Raw genomic sequence first — 18,365 nt, forward strand, 5'->3', positions numbered from 1 at the left:
TTCTTTCTTGAATTCTTCCCACACCACAAAACATCAAAGCACAGACAAAATGACTTCCAACGTGTTGCCTCTTTTCTGGCCGCTCTCGAATTTAAGCAAGGAGACCCGGCTCACAGCTTCTGCAAATCTTGTGTCTTCCCTTGAATCTTTCCAACGGTCCTTCTCTCAGAACGCCGGTTCCTCAAAGGGCAAGGAAATTGAGGACGACGATGAGGATGAAGAGTCAGCAAGCGATAGCGAAGAGTCTGGAATGGAAGTAGATGCGAGCGACGATGAGGAAGAAAATGACGAGAAGCACAGTCAGGCGGCAAAATTGGACAGGCAGTTGAGCAAGGACAATGCAGAGGATGTTGTCTACAGTGTCAAGCGACTCGTGCGAGGCTTGGGTAGCTCTAGAGAAAGTAGCCGTCTTGGCTTTGCGGTTGCTCTAACAGAGGTAATAATCTGTTCGTCAGAAACTTGTGCTTATACTGATGTTTGCACAGTTGCTTTCTCGTATACCAACTGTCACCGCTCGACAAGTCTTTTCACTTGTCATCCGCAATTCTCAATACAGCAAGAACATGAAAGGCTCTGACGAAAGAGACATGATGTTTGCCCGTCTTTTCGGTATGACAGCCATTGTTCAATCCCAGAGTCTTTTCGCTCCTAGTGCCACAAAGGATGACTTCCGAGGCGTTATCGAAGAGCTTGAGAAGCTTGGACAGGCAAAGGCGTGGATGAGGGAAAGCGCTTGGTGGGCTCTGGTGCAAAGCGTTTTGCTCCTTTTGGAAAGTAGGGTGCAATGGAAGGAGGACGCTCTGCGGGAAGTGATTGATGTGGTGTTTGAAGAGAAGGGTTGGACTCAGGAGAAGGTAGCTTTGGTACTTACCTTGGAGCAATCTGGTCTCGTGAGCACATCTCTCTTGTAAACGCAACATGATCCCTTATTTTCATCACAGGACATTGACTGGAAGACTCACCTGGCTCCTACCTTCAAGCATACCCCTTTACTTAACACTCACAACCTCGTCACCCTCAGTCGAATTCTCAAGGTTCGCTAATTTCCTTAGAATTTTTACAGCAACTGATTTATATGTAGGAGACCAGTGGAGACGAGGAAGATGGTGTTTCAGCAACCATCACTGGTTCTTGGAAACCCCAGCTTCACTTTGTCTGGAATATCATCCTCGATCGGTACTTTGGGCCCTCCGCCCTTTCCACAACCCTCGCGTCCTTCCAAGACTTTTTCCGCGTCGTTGTTGACGGTACGTCTTAGTCTAACATCTATACCATAATACTAACGATATCTTCCAGAATCCCTTTTCTCCAATACTTCTTCTCCCCAGCGTCGATACTGGGGCTTTCAAGTGTTTGAACGAGCCCTTCCTCTTTTGCCGTCTTCTCAGATGCCTCTTATTTTTACTCCGAACTTTATGCGATGCTGGATGAACAATCTCTCCTCACCCGATCGTTATCTTCACAAAGCTGCTCAGCAAATTGCCAAAAAAGTGCAAGACATTATCAAAGAGAACCCCAAGGTTGGTTACACATTGCTTTCTCAGCTTGTAGGTAAACATGGTCGACCCGATTTCGACAAAGTCACCAAGACAAAGACTGTCGAGTCAATTATGGGGAAACTCAACGAAAAGGGTGTGAGAGATTTTGTCGACTTTTTGAAAGAAACTATTCTCGGTGCTTCTTCTCATGAAAAGTAAGCTTGACGAGGGATTTTTCACACGATGTCGTACTGACTTAACCTAGCCTGGATGCTGCGAGACTGGCGGAACGTCGTTCTTGGGCGCTCGATCAGATCCAGGCTCTGTGCAGGAACGGTTCTGTCCCCAAGGACGACGCCTGGGTTGCTCCTCTCTTCGATTTCCTTCTTGTGCACGGATTCTTTATCATTAGAAGCGTCAACAAGAAAAGCCCTATCACCGCCATACATACTGTTCCTAAACCTCCTCTTTCCGAAAATACGTCTATTGCTTGTCGCGCGAAATTCTTTGCCTGTGCAGTGGAGTTGACTACAGCGTCGATTCCTAGAAAAAATGGGTCTGAAGATTCCAAAGCTCGTCAGCAAGGGTGCGATGCTTCCGGTAGGCTCTGGCTCCGTCGAGCCATTGACATCATTTCAATCCTTGTGGATGATAAAAAGCACGTTGAGGTCATCGCAGATGCCGATGAAGAGATCAAATCAATCAGAAATGCGGCTCTGGAGAGTCTCTCTTCTTTGGACAAGGTAAATTAGGAACATCCATCTGTGTCGGTTGCAAAATTAATGACAAATGTAGGTTAAGGAAGACCGAAAATCGATTTCTAGGGCTTTTGAAATTCTTATCTCCTTCTTCATCTTACAGACTTACGATGAAGTTGAAGATTCCTTGGAGAACCTCGAGGAGGTCAACACAGCTGCTCAGCAGTACTTGGGCCAGAAAGAGGAAGAGGAAACACAGGCCGCTGACATGTTGCTCGACGTGCTCATTGCTCTGCTCGATAAAGGTTCCAGTGATTTGCGTAACCTTGCAAATCTGGTCTTTGATATTATTTCCCCAGAACTTACGAAATCCAGTTTAAATCTTTTGTCTGCTGTAAGTTTTGAAATTGTATTTAGGTCACTGCAACTGATTGGAAACGCAGCAACTTGAACAATCCGCAGCTGAAGCCGCTGCAAACGAATCTGCGGAAGAGAGTGACGAGGATGCCGATGGTGACGATGCTGCGTCTGATAGCGATGGTGGAGAGGCCAATGAGGAAGATGAGGACGAGGAAGAAGACGAGGAGCATGATGAGGATCTGGGGGATGTTGACCCTGCATTCAGACAGAGAGTTGCCGAAGCTCTCAAAGTGTCCGGCATGGATGCCGGCGAGGATGTCGAAGAAGGTTCCGAGGCCGAGTCAGAAGAATACTGGGACGATGATCAGATGATGAAGGTCGACGAACAGCTTGCTCAGGTCTTCCGTGAAAGAGCAGCCGCTGCCTCCAAGAATGATATGAAGCGTAAGTCAACGATCAAATTACCTATGGTCTCTTTCATGTGCTCACTTTGAAACAGACATCCTGACCGAATCTATTCATTTCAAGAATCGTATTCTCGACTTCTACGACACTTACGCCAAGCGTCAACCAACCAATCCCCTCATTATCGATGTCATCCTCACGCTTTTGAAGCTCATTCGCTCCGGTGGCGTTTCTGAAGCTGAGGTCACAAACAAGGCCGCGGGCATCCTTCGAAGCAAGTTCAACAAACCGAAAGATGTCCCGTCCACTGTCAATATCGAGGCAGCCTCTGAGAGTCTTAAGACCATTCATTCGATGGCGCAGAAGGCTCATTCCGCCGAGTTTTCTACATTGTGCAGTCTGTGCTCGCTTTTTGTTTCTCGAGCAATCGATGCTTCTGGTATTTCTTCCAATTCGGCAACTTCTACCGTCGTTGAGATTTACCGCGCCACTCTCAAAGACTTCATAATCCGCAAAGCATCACTTGTGCATCCTCCATTCCTTCTCGAGTTTGTGAAGCGGTTCCCTGTCCGTGCATTCTCTCTCTACCACGACCTTGTCTCCTACGTGGCCCCAGGCGCCGCCGTCAACGCATTTAGGCAATTACAGGCTTATAATGCTCTCCAAATCCTTGCTCAGCATCTTCCGGTCATCTCTAAATCCGTATCCCCAACTGAGGTAATTAAATTCGTCCAAGAAGCCAGCGAAAGCGTTTTCACTACCCTTGAAACTGCTGCCGAAGCTAATTCGGACTCCAAGGATGCTTTGAATGCCCAAAAGCTTAAAGATGTTGTCAAATTTGCTCTTCAGCTTGCTAGAAACAGCAAGAATGTAGGTATCTCTTGGGATATAAGGAGAGTCAGCGAGGTCGGTGAAACGCTGAAACACGGCAGGAGAACAAAAGAAATGAAGGGTGTCCACAGTATGTGGATACAGTTGGAGGCTATTTTGAGCAACAAAAAGGGTGAAAAGCGTAAGAGATAGAGGATTACAGAGGGAGAAAAGGGAGTTGGATAGAGGAGACGGAAGAGCGTTGAGGAGAGATACGAATTAATAGAACATGCTTCACATCTGTTAACTTTTCCATGTTAGTTTTTTTTTCCTTCGTTTCCATCGTTTCATCTGTATATCGTTATCGTCCAGAACCAGCTTTCGCCTTTTACCTCCTGGGTTCGCCATCGGCTCTGTGGTGTTTAAGTAAAAGTCATTATAGTCATACGAAGATTCTCAGATGTCAAACCCATCAGAAGATATCCGATATCGGGCAAATCGAAAAGAGAATAGAACAATAACGCTGCACGGCACGTCTCCCTCGTAGCACCAACATTTCTCCACTGACAGCCATGCCAGAATACCGCTTGGGAGTAGTTCAGACCTTCTGCGACGATACCGACGGTACGATGAGGTTTTTGTTCTTGTTGCCCCACGCCCAGAGCATCCACCATGGCTCCTGAAAATACTGTTGTAGTAGTTTTTAGCGTGTGCATTTAGGTATCTATCCTGTACTGCTGTGTCTGAAATTATACATGCTTTTGCTACAAAATCACATTTTCAGGACAGATGGACACAGGCGAAAGCTCAAGAAGACAAAAGAGCTCTACGATTTCCACTTAGGAGTGAAATACTACTGAGAGAATGAAATAGAACTTGAAGACAAAGAGTTGTGCAACATCTCTACATTCCTGAGCACTTGGCTGGAGCTGGTTTTGTTGTCAAACAGATTGTGCAGCATCCAACCAACCCTTCTTGCCACTATACCTCTCAATCTTTCTTGCGTCTCTGCCTTGAGAGAACTGGACCGCATTTGAGCAGTGTCGAGGATAGGTTTTGGTAGACCTGCCAATCTTGACACTATGTCAGTCACAATACTTTGGCGGTAAAGACAGATGCGCATACCGAGCACACCATACTCCAAAAGAGGCCTCTTGTAATCCGCGTGTGAGCTGATACAAGAAAGTGATCTCTGCACCGCCATCTGCCATGAACGTCTAATATTAGTTTATTTCATGGGACAAGGCTGATCCATACCAGGCATCTGAATCTCGTCAAAACTCATGTGCCAGTTACTAATTTTGTCAGGCTTTTCTCTGGCCAAGTCCTGCGCAACCGTAGGATAATGTGTGACAAATAGCGTGTTACATCCGATCTCGGCGATGTGCGACAAAGTAGCATAAGCAATAGCAATGCCATCGTAAGTACTACATATAATTCAGCTCATGCTCCCTATCAAAAGCTTACCTTGTTCCCCGGCCGAGCTCATCCAAAACTACCAAAGATCTTGGTGTTATGGTTTGAAGAATGTCGCTCGTCTCTGATAATTCTACCATGAACGTGGACTTCCCTCGTCCAATTTCATCAGAAGCTGTGATTAATCAGATTGGGGGTCCAGACAGTGAAAAAACAACTCCTTACCCCCCATCCTCCTACATAAGGCCGGGGAACGTCAGCATGGCTTTGCAATGGTCGACATCATGTACAACTCACGTTTGAACAGAATCATGTACACTAAGTGTCACGGAGGCCGCAGGCACGAAAGATCCGATTTGTGCCATACATACGATCAAGGCCTGCCAAATTTCAGTGATTCGATCTCTGAATGCATTATACAATTAAAGCACTCGCCATCGCACGAACAGTCGAACTTTTACCTGTGATTATCCACCGTAAGATTGACCTTATGTCAGTAGTCGCCGGTGCTCACCTGCCATATTCGGCCCAGTGATAATTTTGGTCGTTCCCTCCTCTTTCGAAAAGTGGATATCAAATGGGACATATGACTCTTCTCTGAGCATTTCCACCTGTATGATTTGGTATAAGGTCAGATTGAATTCGCATATAAAACTCCTCTGCCTAAACTACCCACCATTGGGTGTCTGCCAGCTAATATTTTCAGCTCCGGTTCAGCTACAAATTTCGGTTTACAGTATCCGGAGGCAGCAGCCGTTTGAGCCAGGGACATCAGACAGTCGATGACGGCAATTTGTTTGGAAACCACAACAAGCTCATGATATTCGGCAACTTCAGACTGGAAGGCTATAAATGCTTCACGAGCGACAATAGACAGCTTCTCTAGATGCTGTGTTCTCTCTTTCGTGCTGTTGATCCCTATGTCAGATGCCACTCCCGAAATAAAAAACAACTCTCACATTGCAAGGATTTTAGGAGTATGATATCGATTAACAGTCCTAGTGCTGTTTGGCATGTGTTTGTGTCAGAACTTGTAGGAAAGCTGGTGCTGCAATACTCACGCGCTAATTTTCATCCACTGAGCAGGTACGATTTTCGTATCTCGGATTGGAACTTCCACAAGATACTATGAGCGCAGATCAGCCTTGTTTTGTTTCGCTGACCATTCTTCGGCAATTTGACTCACCTCAATGCCCGAGACTGTAATATACCTAAGTGTAGGCTTTTTCAGTATTTTCCGCAATTCCATGAGGTGTTCGTTCAACTCCATCTCGCAGACGCTTATACACTGTTTATAAATGTCAGCGGATGCAATATGATCTCCCAGAATCAGGCTGATTACTAACATCTTTGACATCCTGTATATCCGGGAATCGGTCTGGGTCAGCCCATAAATTGGCCACGTCATTTTCCCTTGCTTGTTTTAAGTTCAAGGCATTTAGAAATCTTTGGGAAGTATCTAGAATTGTCGGCAGCGTATTGGGTATGTTGTTTAAAAGGCATGATCGGAAAACATTGCCCATGTTGGGCTTGAACTCTGAAGCCAAGCGTACGAGGGTAATAAGTAAAGTCGCGAGCTCGTTCGGCGTTGCTTTTCCATACTGAACTCGAGTTAGGCCTCTAACAAGATCCGGCATGTTGATCAAAAGGCTGCGAAGTTTCTCCATATGGTAGCTATTATTTTCCATGATTTCTTCAATGGCGTCGGCCCGAGCTTTCAAGGCCCTTTGGAGGGTTAGCCAGAGGTTTGAAGGGTGTAAGTCTGATGTAAACATACGCAACATCAAGTAATGGTCTTCCCACCCATTCGCGAAGAAGACGCTTGCCCATGCGGGTCTTGCAGCTAGGAGAATTTAGAGTTGGACATCTCTCGCTATGAGTTCTTATGCGTGACGTACTGGTCAAGCACTAGGATAAGATTAGCAGTTTCCCACCTCATTACATCTGCTGTCACTTACACCAAATCAGGCTTCCATACAATCCTCCATCAGTCTGGTTCTGATAGATCTCTCTGTCGATACGCGGAGTTGGTATATGTGTGTCCTACAAGAATTTGCGCACTTACAAATTGGCCAGAGTGTTACTTGACAGTAACATATGAGACCGGTTTGCAAACTTGAAGACTCAATAAGCCCAACTCGGAAGCTTAACAGCAGCGGCTTACTCTGACAAACGAGGAAGTATGCTTAAAAGCATTTTCCAAACCGAACCCTGTACAATAGTATCGTTAGCATAGAAACAGGGGCGTATGCACCAACTTTTCATGTATCGAATAGCGACAGCCATGGAGATCACGACTTGTTTGGGAAAATCAACTAGGGTTAGGATTGCTTTGCTAGCTGATAAACAATGTATTAGCACGAAACTGCATGTGCAAATGATGATACCTACAGCTAACACCGGATGCTAGATAGATCTCTTCATCCAATGAGATATCTGCCCCATCCTGGCTCAACTTGGGTTGCAAGCTCCATTGCTTATTTCCCTCTGTCATAAGGTGCCGTTCATCATTCACATCCCCTTTGGATACTGTAGCTTTGTGCTCTTTACAATGATAGAAATTCGTCAGAAAATCAAACGCCGCATCGTATTCTGGAATATTGTCTATCCTTTCAATCCGGACAGCGTTTCTGCCTCGATGTCTGCAACATTGTAAGCCTCGCTGTCGACTGGATCGCCTACCCACTCACTTCGGTTCGCCAGCGAAATACGTCAGCACCTTCTCCGTCGCCTTGCTAAGCCTCTGCTTTGGAAGAAGAAGTTCGGCAGGTGATAGGTGAGCAAGGCGGGTTTCCAATTCTGTCCGAATTTGAGAGTCTAGAGCATAGATAGGTGAGAATCAGCTTCATGAGAATCTCTACACTCACCGTCAAATTCATCCCATGTGATATCTCCTGTCCCTGGGACGACACAAACTAGGCCAACCTTAACTCTGTCATCGCTGGCCCTATCCACAGGCTGTTCCACGATAGCAACGAGAGCATTTGTAGGTGGAGGAGCGGTGCCAGGGACGACAGGATCATCAAAGCGGACGGATGAAGATGATGACGATGATGATGATAGAGAGGGATCTTCGACATAGCTATAGGCAACGGATCAGCGCTCGCAACGCTAAAGCGTATTAATCTAAATTACGTGGCAGCAGTGAAAAGGTGAGTGAGTTTGCGAGCAAACGGGGCATTCCTGTTATCGCCAATCTTTTTAAGGGCCGCCGTTTCTGTCTGAGTAATCACGCCCACTTTGTATCCCAATGACAGCAGTCTAGAGAAGAATTGATCAGGTTGATTAGCACTAATTGTGTCATCTCTCCGAGTTACGGTACTTTTTGACATGTATGTGCAGTCGATGAGTGGGTATCGACGCAGTGAAAAAATTCCTGTTAGGAAAGCTGTAGTAGTGGCATGGGGTCAAATGCGAACTAGCACCCTTCCTGACACTTACGCAACGATGCCTAATTCGCGACTGGCTGTCTGTATGAATAGACTTCAGTTTGACTTCATGAATAATATCCTGAGCTCACTTTTGCGTCTTCGCCGTGAAATCTGAGCCGTAGTCAGCGGTTGCCAATTCTAACGTTCTGTGCTCACTTGTACTTATACCCCACTAATTGACTAGTTAGCGTTATATCGATTTGAGTATGTAAATAGCTCACCTTCCATAAGAAGGAGAACGTCCCTGTTTTGCTCCTTGATTTCCATGAATTGCTTCTCTAAAGGCGTGTATGCTAACCCGCTAGGCCCTATTTCCTCCTTCTTTTTCCCTTTACTTTTCCCTTTCCCTGCTAGCTCTTTAGCAACGTATTTTTTAAGCTGCTTTCCCACTTCTTCTGCATTCTTTTCGCTTTCGCTCTTATAGTCGTCCCCATCACTGCCGTCAAAGGGAGTGCCTTCGTCTTCTAGACCAGCAGCTTCCCTTGCCTCCGCCGCAACTGCCTCATCTAGAGCCAAAGACCTTTTTCGTCGAAACGAACCACTCATGGCAAGGATCCTAGTCTTCCATTCTTCATGCCTCTTAAGCTGTTCTGTGGTGCGTTGTGGTGCAGGACTTGCTGACGGCTCAGGTTGAGAATCTGGCACGAACGACGCTTGAGGGACTAAAGAGCATGTTTCAAAAGCTAAACCTGAATGAGAGGGTTGCGGCGGTATTACATCTTGAAGCTTGTAAGCTTGGATGGCAGCCGATGGCTTGCGAGGCAGCCTTTTATCTACCGAGAGAGGTCTCGCTGTGGGGTGTCCTTTGAAATAACTGGAAGACGTCTGTGTCATAGATCGATTTTTCTGACTGCCCTCATCATCAAGTTTGATTTTTTTGTTTGGAGGGGAGTCTGTGAGGTCTATAATAGCGTTATTGCCGGTCCTTGAGTATGGCTCGACTCGAGGATTTTTACGCTTGAAGAAAGAGTCAAGGGATGGTCTAACAGACCACGAATGAATAACAGAGACCACGAATGAATAACAGCCTCTTTCCTTGAATGAATTGCTCACTGTTGAGAGCCTTCGGAAGGCATTATTTCCGTCTATCTTCGATGTCTGAATTGTCAGATGAAGCCAAATAATCCAAGTATCACAGGGCGGAGCGCCCTTAGCTTACACTCGCTGTGAAGGAGGCGGTAACTTATGTAATGTGCCTATGGATGTGTTTATCACTTGATAGATGGTTTATCCAAACCAGGAGGGTACTGGGGGTTATGACGTTGCTATTATGAATGTACTATGTGCGATACATATTATGTGCTATGGTCTAACAAATATTACCAGTTTCCATTGCCAGCGGAACCACAAGCGATTCTCTTCATCGCTGGTCGAGCCAAATGGAGAGATACGTAGCACCGCCGGTTATTTTATCGTGTTCCGAGGCACAAAAAAATTAACAGCGGCTGGTTTCGATCCAGCGACTTCAAGGTACCAAATAATTATGAGCCTTGCATTCTTCCTCTGAATTACGCTGTTTTAATTAAATAAAAACATTTATTTGTCTGATGTGATACGTTTTTTCACCTCGAGTAACCCATACTGTTCTATTTATTTATCCCGGTGTCGCGCTGGCAAGCAACGGCGGCTGCTTAGTATCATGCTCGTCACTCTCGTCACCTAGGTCAACGCAAAGTCTTGTACAGAAATAGTGTTACTGCCGGAGACAACTACAACTATTTTCCCCTTAATCACTGCACACGTACGCTGGTTCACCAATATTAGCGAAATTGAAGGTGCATCTGGACGCTGCGTGGACCAAGTAGTGAAGAGACACCCCCGCCCTTCCCTCCCAAAACAACCTTCGAAATCAGAACTTTCGATTAACGACATTTTCTACTAAAATTAATATTTGCTATCGCAATAGCTGTCTGAACGATAGTATAAATTATGGTATGTGGTCATGTATGGTGTCATGTTCGTGTAGTTGACCTGCTTACTCGACAATTGACATCTTCACATTCAACCCATCGTTTGCCATGCAGCCTACCAACGCGGACATCAGACGCAAGAATGCAAACTTTGCCGCTCGGGCCCAAGCGGGGAAGAGAACGGCTCGTCCTCCAAGGTCGGCCCAACGACGCAGTGTAGCAACTTGGGTGTTGATCGTTATTGGGTTTCTTCTTGTGGGAGGCAGTAAGTTCATTGCAATTGAAGGAAGACTCCATTGAGTAGCTGACTTCTCCGTAGCGGTTGCTGAGCTGATTCGTATGATTGTGATGGGTTAATTTAGACGCCTTGTGGCACAGCAAGACGGTAGGTACAAATGTGATTTACGATGCAATAGTGAAAGCTGATTGAGGCTTAGTGATTTTAAATGAATATCAGATTACAGCACCTTTTTCTTTCAGACTCCTTCACTGAGTGAACATATGTATTCATTAATCCACATCCTGTACAGTTGCAGTAATATCCTCCTGATTTCATCTGTCTAGTTGAGCGCATTGTATAATTTTCCAGATACATGAACATGAGGCAGACATGAAGATATTGAACATATATAGGACGGTACTTGTATAGCGCTTTCAGACCACGAAGTGGGTTCAGACGGTCAAGGAAGCTTATGTAAAAGAACAACTGCTTCCAGTTTCATTCATAAGATAGCTCGCCTTTTCCACCGTCTGAAATATCATCTTCTGACACCCCTGGCACGCCCCGTATATGGGACGCCCCCGAAACTTGCTGCATTTGAGAGTCGTGAGACAGATCTGGTTCGTGTGCTCCATCTGATTCGACGTGATGAGGTACGCCAGACTCCCCTTGCACACCAGATAATTCGGATACGCCCGTTACACCAGGAACTGACGCGAACCCGGCCGCCAATCTAGCCAGTCCCTGAAAGTCAGGAGAACCTGTGGGTCCCACAGTCGCTGCCGCTGATGAGAGATTAGGAGGGGCGATGTTCCTTGACGCAGAAAGCGTGTAGAACAAGCTGCGAGACGGCAAAGTAGCTTGTGGTATATATTTCGAGAAAAATTGGACGAAAGTTGGATTGGTAAGCGTTTCAATGGGTATATCCAACATGTTGAAGATATGCCAGAGGTGAACATTGAATTCACCCTGCTGCTCGTCACTCAATTTGCCCCGGCCTCCGGCCTTGACGGGCGTTGAGTGCCTGCCGCTAGGTCCTGCTTCTGTTCCAGGTGAACCAGGGTGGCTCTTTCGCTTCTTAAGTGGAACAGCATCTGGGATCATGATTCCCTGGGAATGGGAACATCTCTGTAGGTGACTGCGAAGACGCGATGGAACACCAGTGTAGGGCTGGCAAAGAGACATGGCTACGTGTCAAAGCATTGTGTTATTCCATATTCTCTTGTGCAATCCTAAAGCAGCGGCCCTTACCTTTATAACGTCGCGCGGTCTCTATTTGACCAGTCTCCGCGAGAACAGAGTCGTCGGGTACCCAGGTGGCCATCTCGGGGCCGACGAGCTTCATTCTAACGCAGTTCTTGCACCAGCCATTGTTGTGGGCAGAGTTGGCTTTTGCTTTCAATCCAAGACTTTGTACGTCTTGCTCAATGCGATAATAAAATTCCCAGACTGGATCAAGACTTCGGCCCATGGTGAAAGTAGTTAATAACGTTGCGGGCGTTATTGGTGTATAAATTATTGTTAAGAATTGATGAAGGGCGATGCGATGATGTTTATAACAGAAGAATGGCATTTTTAGGCGTTTAATAATCCCTTTCTTAATGCCGAAAGGTGGCGCAGCACCATCACCTTGTCAGCATCTCCCTGGCTCCTTCGTTTTTCGTATTGTTATATACATATTGGTTGTGGTGATTATATGTATAAATAAGTATCTATTTTACTATTATTTCACGGTTTGCGGCAAGAGGGAGGACACAAGGCATCGACAGACCATCGCATTGAAAGGATGGAAACGACTGTAGGAGCATCCTGCTACGTACCGAATTGCAAGGGCTTAAAAGTCACAGTAAGAAAAAAGGAAGGCCATTCTCTCGGGGTTTCACCGCTTTCTCAGCTTCTTGTCGTGCCCCTTAGCCACTATATCTCAAGATCGCCAACAATCAGCTTACAGCATTAAGCCCTGTCTCTTTTGCGGTACATTATCCCGATACTCAAATCCCCACCATCTCTCCAGTCAGCCACAACAATTACAACCCATAACTGCGCTATTACTCTCAACAAAAACTATTGCTCCACTTCATATCAGCCATGGCGTACGCCATTTCTCGTCTCACGGCGGAGTCTGATTTTTCACAATGCTTTGACTCGCATATGCTACAACAACAAAGCCCTGACCAAGAACAAACCCATGTAGTTGCACCTGGTGCAACAATTTACGACGACGTTACGCGTTTACCGATATATGACGGAGAACCATGGCGAGAAGCTTTCAATGCAACAAAGACCACACACAAAAATGGAACAAATACTGCGGTGTCTCAGCTGGCAGGTATCGATACATCACTTCTCCTCTCATCTCCTAACTCAAATGCCTCAAGTCCGACTAACATATTCGTCCCGGAGCTCTTGGATGTTCACAAGGCCCTTGACTCGGAGCCGCTAAACCAAAACCAATTTCGTCAACTCGATAGCATCACCGAGCAATACATCATTCCTGGATCATTAGATTTCACCTCGCCTGCAATCAAATTAGAGTTTGATAGCCAAGCAAGACAACAGTATGAGGCAAACAGTCAATTTGATCATGCCAGTTTGTTTCGGAAGTTGGGAAAACCGTTGTCAACTCCTCAAGTCCAATTCAATGTGTTTTCACAGTTCTTCGTGTCACCCGCCGACAACGAGTCTTTTCTGTCCGTCAATCCCGACGATGTGACTTTGAAACGCAAAGTGTTTGAAAGTGAATTGACCAACGGTCGTGAAATCAAGAGGAGGGATGTCACTTCCTCATTTGGCGACTTTACCCACGGTGTGCAACCTCCCTTGTTATCCCAGCAGCTCGTTTCACCTGTAACCGATAGCGGCAATGTTGTCTTCAACAGCGAATTGCATCCTAAAGAGGGTTCTGATGCTACCCATAACAGTAAAGTTTCTACTACCCGTCCTAAATCTGTTGTTCCCGAGAAATTCCTGAACGACGGTTCAGCCGAATTGGCCTTAGGAATGAGTGTTACTAAAATCCAATCCTTTCCTACTTTTGAGGAGCTTCTCAAACACGTACAACCCTGCCATTATTCTCATGCAAAGAGTTTCGGAGAGAAGATTGCGAGAAACAGGATCAAAGCAAAAAACGCAGCGAAGCGATCGAGAGACCAAAGGAGGGCTAAGATTGAAAGGGTGGAGGATCTTGAGAAGAGGATAGAGGAGTTAAAAATGCAAGTTAAAGGGATGAAATTGTTGCTGGGCCGTTTGGTGGATAGTGGAGCCATCAATGAAGACGTTGTTCAAGCGTATCTTTGAGGTGGTCTGGGCTTGGGAGGATGACTATTTTTTCCTCTAATGGCTACATCCTTCTGTTTCCCAGGCGTATGTCTCCTTCATTGCGTATTTTGTTTCTTACATGGGCCATGAGTGATTCAATTACATGCATATACGATCATGGTACTCAATGATCCTCAAAGATACCCATTTCATCTGCTTCGCTCTCTGTCACATCAAAGAAAGGTACTCCATCTTGACCCACCACTGAGTAATATGCTTTCTCAGCCTCCTTTACCTCCCAGTCTAATCCTTCCGTGATCAAGTCATCTCTATAAAAAGGCGTTACAATGATGACCTTCGGAGACGATGCGGAATAAGATGACGTCGCTCGGGTGGATACGTAATAAGATTCAAAGAGTGGTTCGGAAGTGATTCGCTGCAAGTATGGTTTGAGAAGATTAGATGGTGATGATGCGGTCGATGCCGGACAGCTGAAATAAAGAATGTCTAGGAACATTGTCAGGAGTTAACCTTCGCGTGTCAGCCCGCACACTTACATTGTCCAGACGGGCAACTTCCTGTTCCTTCACCGTTTATCAAACACCTGACAGTCGGATTACCATTCTCAGGTGGGAAGACGATTAGCCCTGTGTCATCATTTTCTTCGGGTAATTGACTTCTTCCATTTTCATCATCTGCAGATGGTAATTGGCGCTGCAAAACTTTCGGTAACGAAGAAATGATCGCAATGCTATGGGCCGTTATAGTCCTTTTTGACGGCTCTGATTTAGGAATAAGAAGTGATGGTGGAAGATGGTTTGAAGAAGATATCAGATGCTTGGCTGTGACAGGTCGAGGATGGCATGGGAGACTGAGAGTCACGTCGTCGTCGTTCGCATCGATCAATGTCGGCTTGCCGAATTGACCTAGAACATAAGTACCCCCATAAACAGCACAACCACTTAATTCGGATGAGTGCCTTGGCATGTGGAAGGAGCAAAAATTATGACTCACCGGCAAAATCCCTGGGCTATTTCCCCTGCTCCTCCGTATTGTCCCACAAGAAAAGCGGAGGACCCATATCGCCCTAATGACTTGAGATACCTCCTTGTCTTCATTAATGCAGGTAGCGTTTGGTCTTCTGGTGATGTGCAATGGGCGATGGCGTACGCTATCGAAAGCGCAAGACCTGTTGGAAGGGCAAAGGAATCCTGCAGGAAACCCAGGAGGGGCTGCGTCTCTTTGCCTAAACGGAAGCGTTAACTTCGATATTGAACTTGAAGCCCAGTGGTCTCACCTCGAATAATATCATTATGCTCAAATTCTCCTGCAGCAAACATGAAAAACTTCATCAATTTTCTCTTGTCCATCAAGGACACGCTCTTGTCTTTGAAAATTTCTTCCTTGCTTCCGGGAACCTTCCTTGCCCCAGCACAATCTTCATCCCATATATTTACCGAGTCCAGAAGTTTGAAGGAAACATATTTACTGACATCTGACGAAATGAGCACGTCGATTAGAGGTCCTCGAGAGGGCAGGATGGCGGGAAAAAGCGACAAGGCATATCGTCGTCGATCATTTTGCAGAGTAGGCGTAACGACGGATGTCGACGCATGTGTGTATGACACTGCCGCTGAAGAAGACTCTACGCGTGTGGTGGACCACTCAACGAGCTCGTCTAGTGTCAAACTAGCTTGTTCTCCTCCGTAATATTCGTTTGGATCGAGGTGCAGAACGGTCTTGCCAGCTTTCGCGAGGGCGGCTGCGGCGATACTCTCAGCGATGCCAGTGCCGATGACTACGACGTCGTATGAGTCGGACTCAAGTTCAATGTTGGACATGGAATTGAGATTGTGGTGCAATTAAATCGTTGGAGCTTTATGATAGTGGTAGGTGCAGTTATGGGTGGCCATACCCCTTTGATATAGGAATGATTTATGCATACTTACTTCACTATCTCATTCGTTCATATTCTTCGCACGCGCATGACATGGCAGGGTGATTATCAGGCAGCACCAAAAGACTCTGTTGATTGTTAATTATCTACGGAAGCTAATTTCTAATTCCAAGCAAGCTAAGCTCGACACAAAAAGGACATACACGCACAACAAGCCAAAAAAAGTGATAGTAACACACACCTGCGTCATCACTTTTCCATTTACGTAAACGCCATTCACGTCTTGCTTCGCTGTCGCAAGGAGCTCTCATTCCCTGGCCGTTGCACGAGCAACTATCGATTAACAACGCCGAATACACATTGCACAAATAGAGTAGCATTCGCGACCCACCAGCGAGGATCCATCTTCACCATGACAACCTCACTCTTTGTTCCAGTGGCCTATATCACTGTGCTTGTCACAGCAATGGCCATCTTTTCTCGTGTCTACAGACGGCGACGAGCTGGTACGCTTGCTTTCTTTCTTCTGATAATGGTGACTGACTATTTCTGACTATTTCACGTTGTTTAGTCTCCAAGACATCAATAGAACCATGGTTTCCTAGCCATCCTACCCGAGAAGTCTATATGTCTCTGTTGGCTGACGAACCGCCCGCACCCGAAAATCTCCTCAAGGCTGCTCTCCTGTCTCGCGCCATCACCGACGTTCAACGTATCTGGCGGCTCAAAGACGACAAGACTGCCCTTGCTAGCCTTCATACACGAGGTCTTGTTGGTGACGACACCATGGCTAGGTTTGCGGCTGCAGAGAAAGAGCTGGAAGCGGAAATCGTGGATGTGATCTCAGAAGCCAACACTTTCAAGCAAGGGTGGGGACAATTCTTATTCGCCACTGCTACCGAGATGGCCCAGTCAGAGAAAACCAAGGAAGCTGTAATTAACATGCATAAGACAAGAATTGCAGAAGGTGTGGTCCTTTTTACCACTTCCTATACTCTACCTGCTAACGAACCACGTCGTACAGAAAAACGTCTCGCACGGAGAGCCAAGTATGATACATGATATAAATATCGATCCATAGTAGCCGAATAGGTAACAATTTCTTAACCATTCATGGAACACGGAATCAGCTTTATGTGGGCGGCTCCCCTAGACGTGCAAATTGCTGTGGACTTAGATGATAGGGTATTCGAAATCATTTGTTAAAATCAGGGCAGCGGCAGTGACACCTAATAGCAAAGTGGGTAGTCATCGCTTGATGTTATTTCGACGTTGCTAATGACTTTTAGGGGGTGGCGGTGGTAAAAAAGGAGAAGAAGTAGGTACTTTAGCATAGATAGAATCATGATCATCGCGTCACCACTTGTACGATTAAACTTCAGGGCATTATTATTCCACAAGAAAATTCATGAATGACTGGGAACGATGGACATGGCCATTTAACGAAGTTAACTTTGTTGTATGTTCAAACACAACAGAACTGAAAGGTAAACGGACATTACTGCAAGTTTGAGCGGCTGAGGCAACTGATCCTGATCCTTGTGACCTAATAAGCATCGACGCGGGAAGCCTCTTCCTGCGGAATGCTGCTCAGTTGGGCAGAGCCGTGTTAATGTACCGAAAAATTCCACAAATGCAGACTAACATAACGTGCATCATCTCACGATGGCATATATAAATAAAGTAGCGAAAACGAAGAACATTGACAAAGCCCTGCTACCTCCTGGACCAACACTTAAATGGCTTAAGCACCGAAACCGTAAAGGGTACGGCCCTGCCTCTTAAGGGCGTAGACAACGTCGAGGGAGGTGACTAAGAGTACGTCAGTAAAATGCTCACACGATAAATATTTCAAAACGACCCACCAGTCTTCCTCTTAGCGTGCTCAGTGTAGGTAACAGAGTCACGGATGACGTTCTCAAGGAAGATCTTAAGGACGCCTCGAGTCTCCTCGTAGATGAGACCACTAACAAAGGAATTAGTATTCAGCATACCAATGCAAGATAATCAAACGTACGAGATACGCTTGACACCACCTCGTCGAGCAAGACGTCGGATAGCGGGCTTGGTGATACCCCTGCAAATTGAGTAAGCGCCGACTCCGAGATGATGGGAAAACTACAACTACTTACTGGATGTTGTCACGAAGGACCTTCCTGTGTCGCTTGGCACCACCCTTGCCGAGACCCTTGCCACCCTTTCCTCGACCAGACATGATTAAGTGTTGTGTATTGGGGGGTAAATGAGAAGAAAGAGAAGAGAGAGTATTTGTAAACTTGTTCGTTGGAAGAAGGATTAGAATAAAAGATAAGGAATTCCATTATATAGCTCAGCGCAGAAGGGCGGCCTGAGTGGAGTGGTGGCAAACAAACAACCACGGGGAATTACACGGCGATTTCATAACGCCGAATAATCATTTCCTTTTCTTCATTATAAAAAACAACCGAAATAGACAAAATCACGTGATTGACTACTTTTATTG

General features: G+C 46.0%; 7 protein-coding genes and 1 non-coding gene across 8 annotated transcripts; 3 read left to right on the plus strand and 5 right to left on the minus strand.

The window, feature by feature from the left end:
* Positions 1-25: 25 nt before the first annotated feature.
* Positions 26-4,208, plus strand: CNC01540 (DNA-directed DNA polymerase, putative). The gene is made up of 9 exons (XM_569492.2): positions 26-436; positions 486-890; positions 942-1,034; positions 1,082-1,247; positions 1,297-1,693; positions 1,744-2,221; positions 2,274-2,570; positions 2,620-2,980; positions 3,036-4,208. The coding sequence occupies exons 1-9, from the start codon at positions 50-52 to the stop codon at positions 3,962-3,964; spliced, it is 3,513 nt and encodes a 1,170-aa protein (XP_569492.1). The 5' UTR covers positions 26-49; the 3' UTR covers positions 3,965-4,208.
* A 286-nt stretch (positions 4,209-4,494) lies between these two features.
* CNC01550 (conserved hypothetical protein) lies at positions 4,495-9,864 on the minus strand. Its single transcript, XM_024656697.1, has 30 exons — positions 9,758-9,864; positions 9,652-9,687; positions 8,820-9,580; positions 8,755-8,770; positions 8,688-8,709; positions 8,609-8,637; positions 8,490-8,555; positions 8,303-8,428; positions 8,035-8,249; positions 7,858-7,984; positions 7,559-7,809; positions 7,426-7,506; positions 7,332-7,378; positions 7,233-7,282; positions 7,126-7,178; positions 7,066-7,075; positions 6,945-7,010; positions 6,514-6,892; positions 6,354-6,455; positions 6,229-6,293; positions 6,127-6,171; positions 5,844-6,075; positions 5,682-5,778; positions 5,603-5,628; positions 5,465-5,547; positions 5,393-5,403; positions 5,219-5,342; positions 5,009-5,178; positions 4,877-4,955; positions 4,495-4,824 (listed from the first exon to the last, which is right to left on the minus strand). The coding sequence occupies exons 2-30, from the start codon at positions 9,672-9,674 to the stop codon at positions 4,605-4,607; spliced, it is 3,576 nt and encodes a 1,191-aa protein (XP_024512380.1). The 5' UTR covers positions 9,675-9,687; positions 9,758-9,864; the 3' UTR covers positions 4,495-4,604.
* Positions 9,865-10,034: 170 nt separating this feature from the next.
* On the minus strand, positions 10,035-10,116 carry CNC01560. Its single transcript has one exon. It is a non-coding gene; the product is annotated as a tRNA-Met (tRNA).
* An 888-nt stretch (positions 10,117-11,004) lies between these two features.
* On the minus strand, positions 11,005-12,233 carry CNC01570 (expressed protein). The gene is made up of 2 exons (XM_569496.2): positions 11,980-12,233; positions 11,005-11,915 (listed from the first exon to the last, which is right to left on the minus strand). The coding sequence occupies exons 1-2, from the start codon at positions 12,197-12,199 to the stop codon at positions 11,227-11,229; spliced, it is 909 nt and encodes a 302-aa protein (XP_569496.1). The 5' UTR covers positions 12,200-12,233; the 3' UTR covers positions 11,005-11,226.
* Positions 12,234-12,444: 211 nt separating this feature from the next.
* On the plus strand, positions 12,445-14,162 carry CNC01580 (hypothetical protein). Its single transcript, XM_024656698.1, has 2 exons — positions 12,445-12,526; positions 12,576-14,162. The coding sequence occupies exon 2, from the start codon at positions 12,817-12,819 to the stop codon at positions 14,023-14,025; it is 1,209 nt and encodes a 402-aa protein (XP_024512381.1). The 5' UTR covers positions 12,445-12,526; positions 12,576-12,816; the 3' UTR covers positions 14,026-14,162.
* Positions 14,116-15,913, minus strand: CNC01590 (Rab escort protein, putative). Its single transcript, XM_569500.2, has 4 exons — positions 15,284-15,913; positions 15,001-15,232; positions 14,544-14,947; positions 14,116-14,493 (listed from the first exon to the last, which is right to left on the minus strand). The coding sequence occupies exons 1-4, from the start codon at positions 15,825-15,827 to the stop codon at positions 14,171-14,173; spliced, it is 1,503 nt and encodes a 500-aa protein (XP_569500.1). The 5' UTR covers positions 15,828-15,913; the 3' UTR covers positions 14,116-14,170.
* A 287-nt stretch (positions 15,914-16,200) lies between these two features.
* On the plus strand, positions 16,201-17,303 carry CNC01600 (hypothetical protein). Its single transcript, XM_024656699.1, has 4 exons — positions 16,201-16,389; positions 16,455-16,850; positions 16,908-17,123; positions 17,173-17,303. The coding sequence occupies exons 1-3, from the start codon at positions 16,296-16,298 to the stop codon at positions 16,943-16,945; spliced, it is 528 nt and encodes a 175-aa protein (XP_024512382.1). The 5' UTR covers positions 16,201-16,295; the 3' UTR covers positions 16,946-17,123; positions 17,173-17,303.
* A 214-nt stretch (positions 17,304-17,517) lies between these two features.
* Positions 17,518-18,262, minus strand: CNC01610 (hypothetical protein). The gene is made up of 4 exons (XM_569504.2): positions 18,016-18,262; positions 17,901-17,960; positions 17,749-17,849; positions 17,518-17,695 (listed from the first exon to the last, which is right to left on the minus strand). Exons 1-4 carry the CDS (start codon positions 18,096-18,098, stop codon positions 17,628-17,630), a joined length of 312 nt encoding a protein of 103 aa, XP_569504.1. The 5' UTR covers positions 18,099-18,262; the 3' UTR covers positions 17,518-17,627.
* Between the last annotated feature and the right edge of the window lie 103 nt (positions 18,263-18,365).

Source organism: Cryptococcus neoformans (genome assembly GCF_000091045.1).
Source record: "Cryptococcus neoformans var. neoformans JEC21 chromosome 3 sequence".
NCBI classification, from domain to species: Eukaryota; Fungi; Basidiomycota; class Tremellomycetes; order Tremellales; family Cryptococcaceae; genus Cryptococcus; species Cryptococcus deneoformans.

Bases quoted from the DNA above. Each gene is read 5' to 3' on its own strand.
- CNC01610 (XM_569504.2), bottom strand. From the start codon at position 18,098: ATGTCTGGTCGAGGAAAGGGTGGCAAGGGTCTCGGCAAGGGTGGTGCC. The intron at 17,961-18,015 runs GTAAGTAGTTGT...CTCAATTTGCAG, and splicing joins GTCCTTCGTGACAACATCCA to GGGTATCACCAAGCCCGCTA. The intron at 17,850-17,900 runs GTACGTTTGATT...TTCCTTTGTTAG, and splicing joins GGTGGTGTCAAGCGTATCTC to TGGTCTCATCTACGAGGAGA.
- CNC01550 (XM_024656697.1), bottom strand. From the start codon at position 9,674: ATGCCTTCCGAAGGCTCTCAACA. The intron at 7,379-7,425 runs GTTGGTGCATAC...ACTATTGTACAG, and splicing joins CGCTATTCGATACATGAAAA to GGTTCGGTTTGGAAAATGCT. The intron at 4,956-5,008 runs GTATGGATCAGC...CGTTCATGGCAG, and splicing joins TGACGAGATTCAGATGCCTG to ATGGCGGTGCAGAGATCACT.
- CNC01600 (XM_024656699.1), top strand. From the start codon at position 16,296: ATGACAACCTCACTCTTTGTTCCAGTGGCCTATATCACTGTGCTTGTC. The intron at 16,390-16,454 runs GTACGCTTGCTT...CACGTTGTTTAG, and splicing joins CTACAGACGGCGACGAGCTG to TCTCCAAGACATCAATAGAA. The intron at 16,851-16,907 runs GTGTGGTCCTTT...CACGTCGTACAG, and splicing joins TAAGACAAGAATTGCAGAAG to AAAAACGTCTCGCACGGAGA.
- CNC01570 (XM_569496.2), bottom strand. From the start codon at position 12,199: ATGGGCCGAAGTCTTGATCCAGTCTGGGAATTTTATTATCGCATTGAG. The intron at 11,916-11,979 runs GTAAGGGCCGCT...TTTGACACGTAG, and splicing joins GACCGCGCGACGTTATAAAG to CCATGTCTCTTTGCCAGCCC.
- CNC01540 (XM_569492.2), top strand. From the start codon at position 50: ATGACTTCCAACGTGTTGCCTCTTTTCTGGCCGCTCTCGAATTTAAGC. The intron at 1,694-1,743 runs GTAAGCTTGACG...GACTTAACCTAG, and splicing joins GGTGCTTCTTCTCATGAAAA to CCTGGATGCTGCGAGACTGG. The intron at 2,571-2,619 runs GTAAGTTTTGAA...TTGGAAACGCAG, and splicing joins GTTTAAATCTTTTGTCTGCT to CAACTTGAACAATCCGCAGC.
- CNC01590 (XM_569500.2), bottom strand. From the start codon at position 15,827: ATGTCCAACATTGAACTTGAGTCCGACTCATACGACGTCGTAGTCATC. The intron at 15,233-15,283 runs GTGAGACCACTG...GCTTCCGTTTAG, and splicing joins GCATAATGATATTATTCGAG to GCAAAGAGACGCAGCCCCTC. The intron at 14,948-15,000 runs GTGAGTCATAAT...ATCCGAATTAAG, and splicing joins ATAGCCCAGGGATTTTGCCG to TGGTTGTGCTGTTTATGGGG.
- CNC01580 (XM_024656698.1), top strand. From the start codon at position 12,817: ATGGCGTACGCCATTTCTCGTCTCACGGCGGAGTCTGATTTTTCACAA.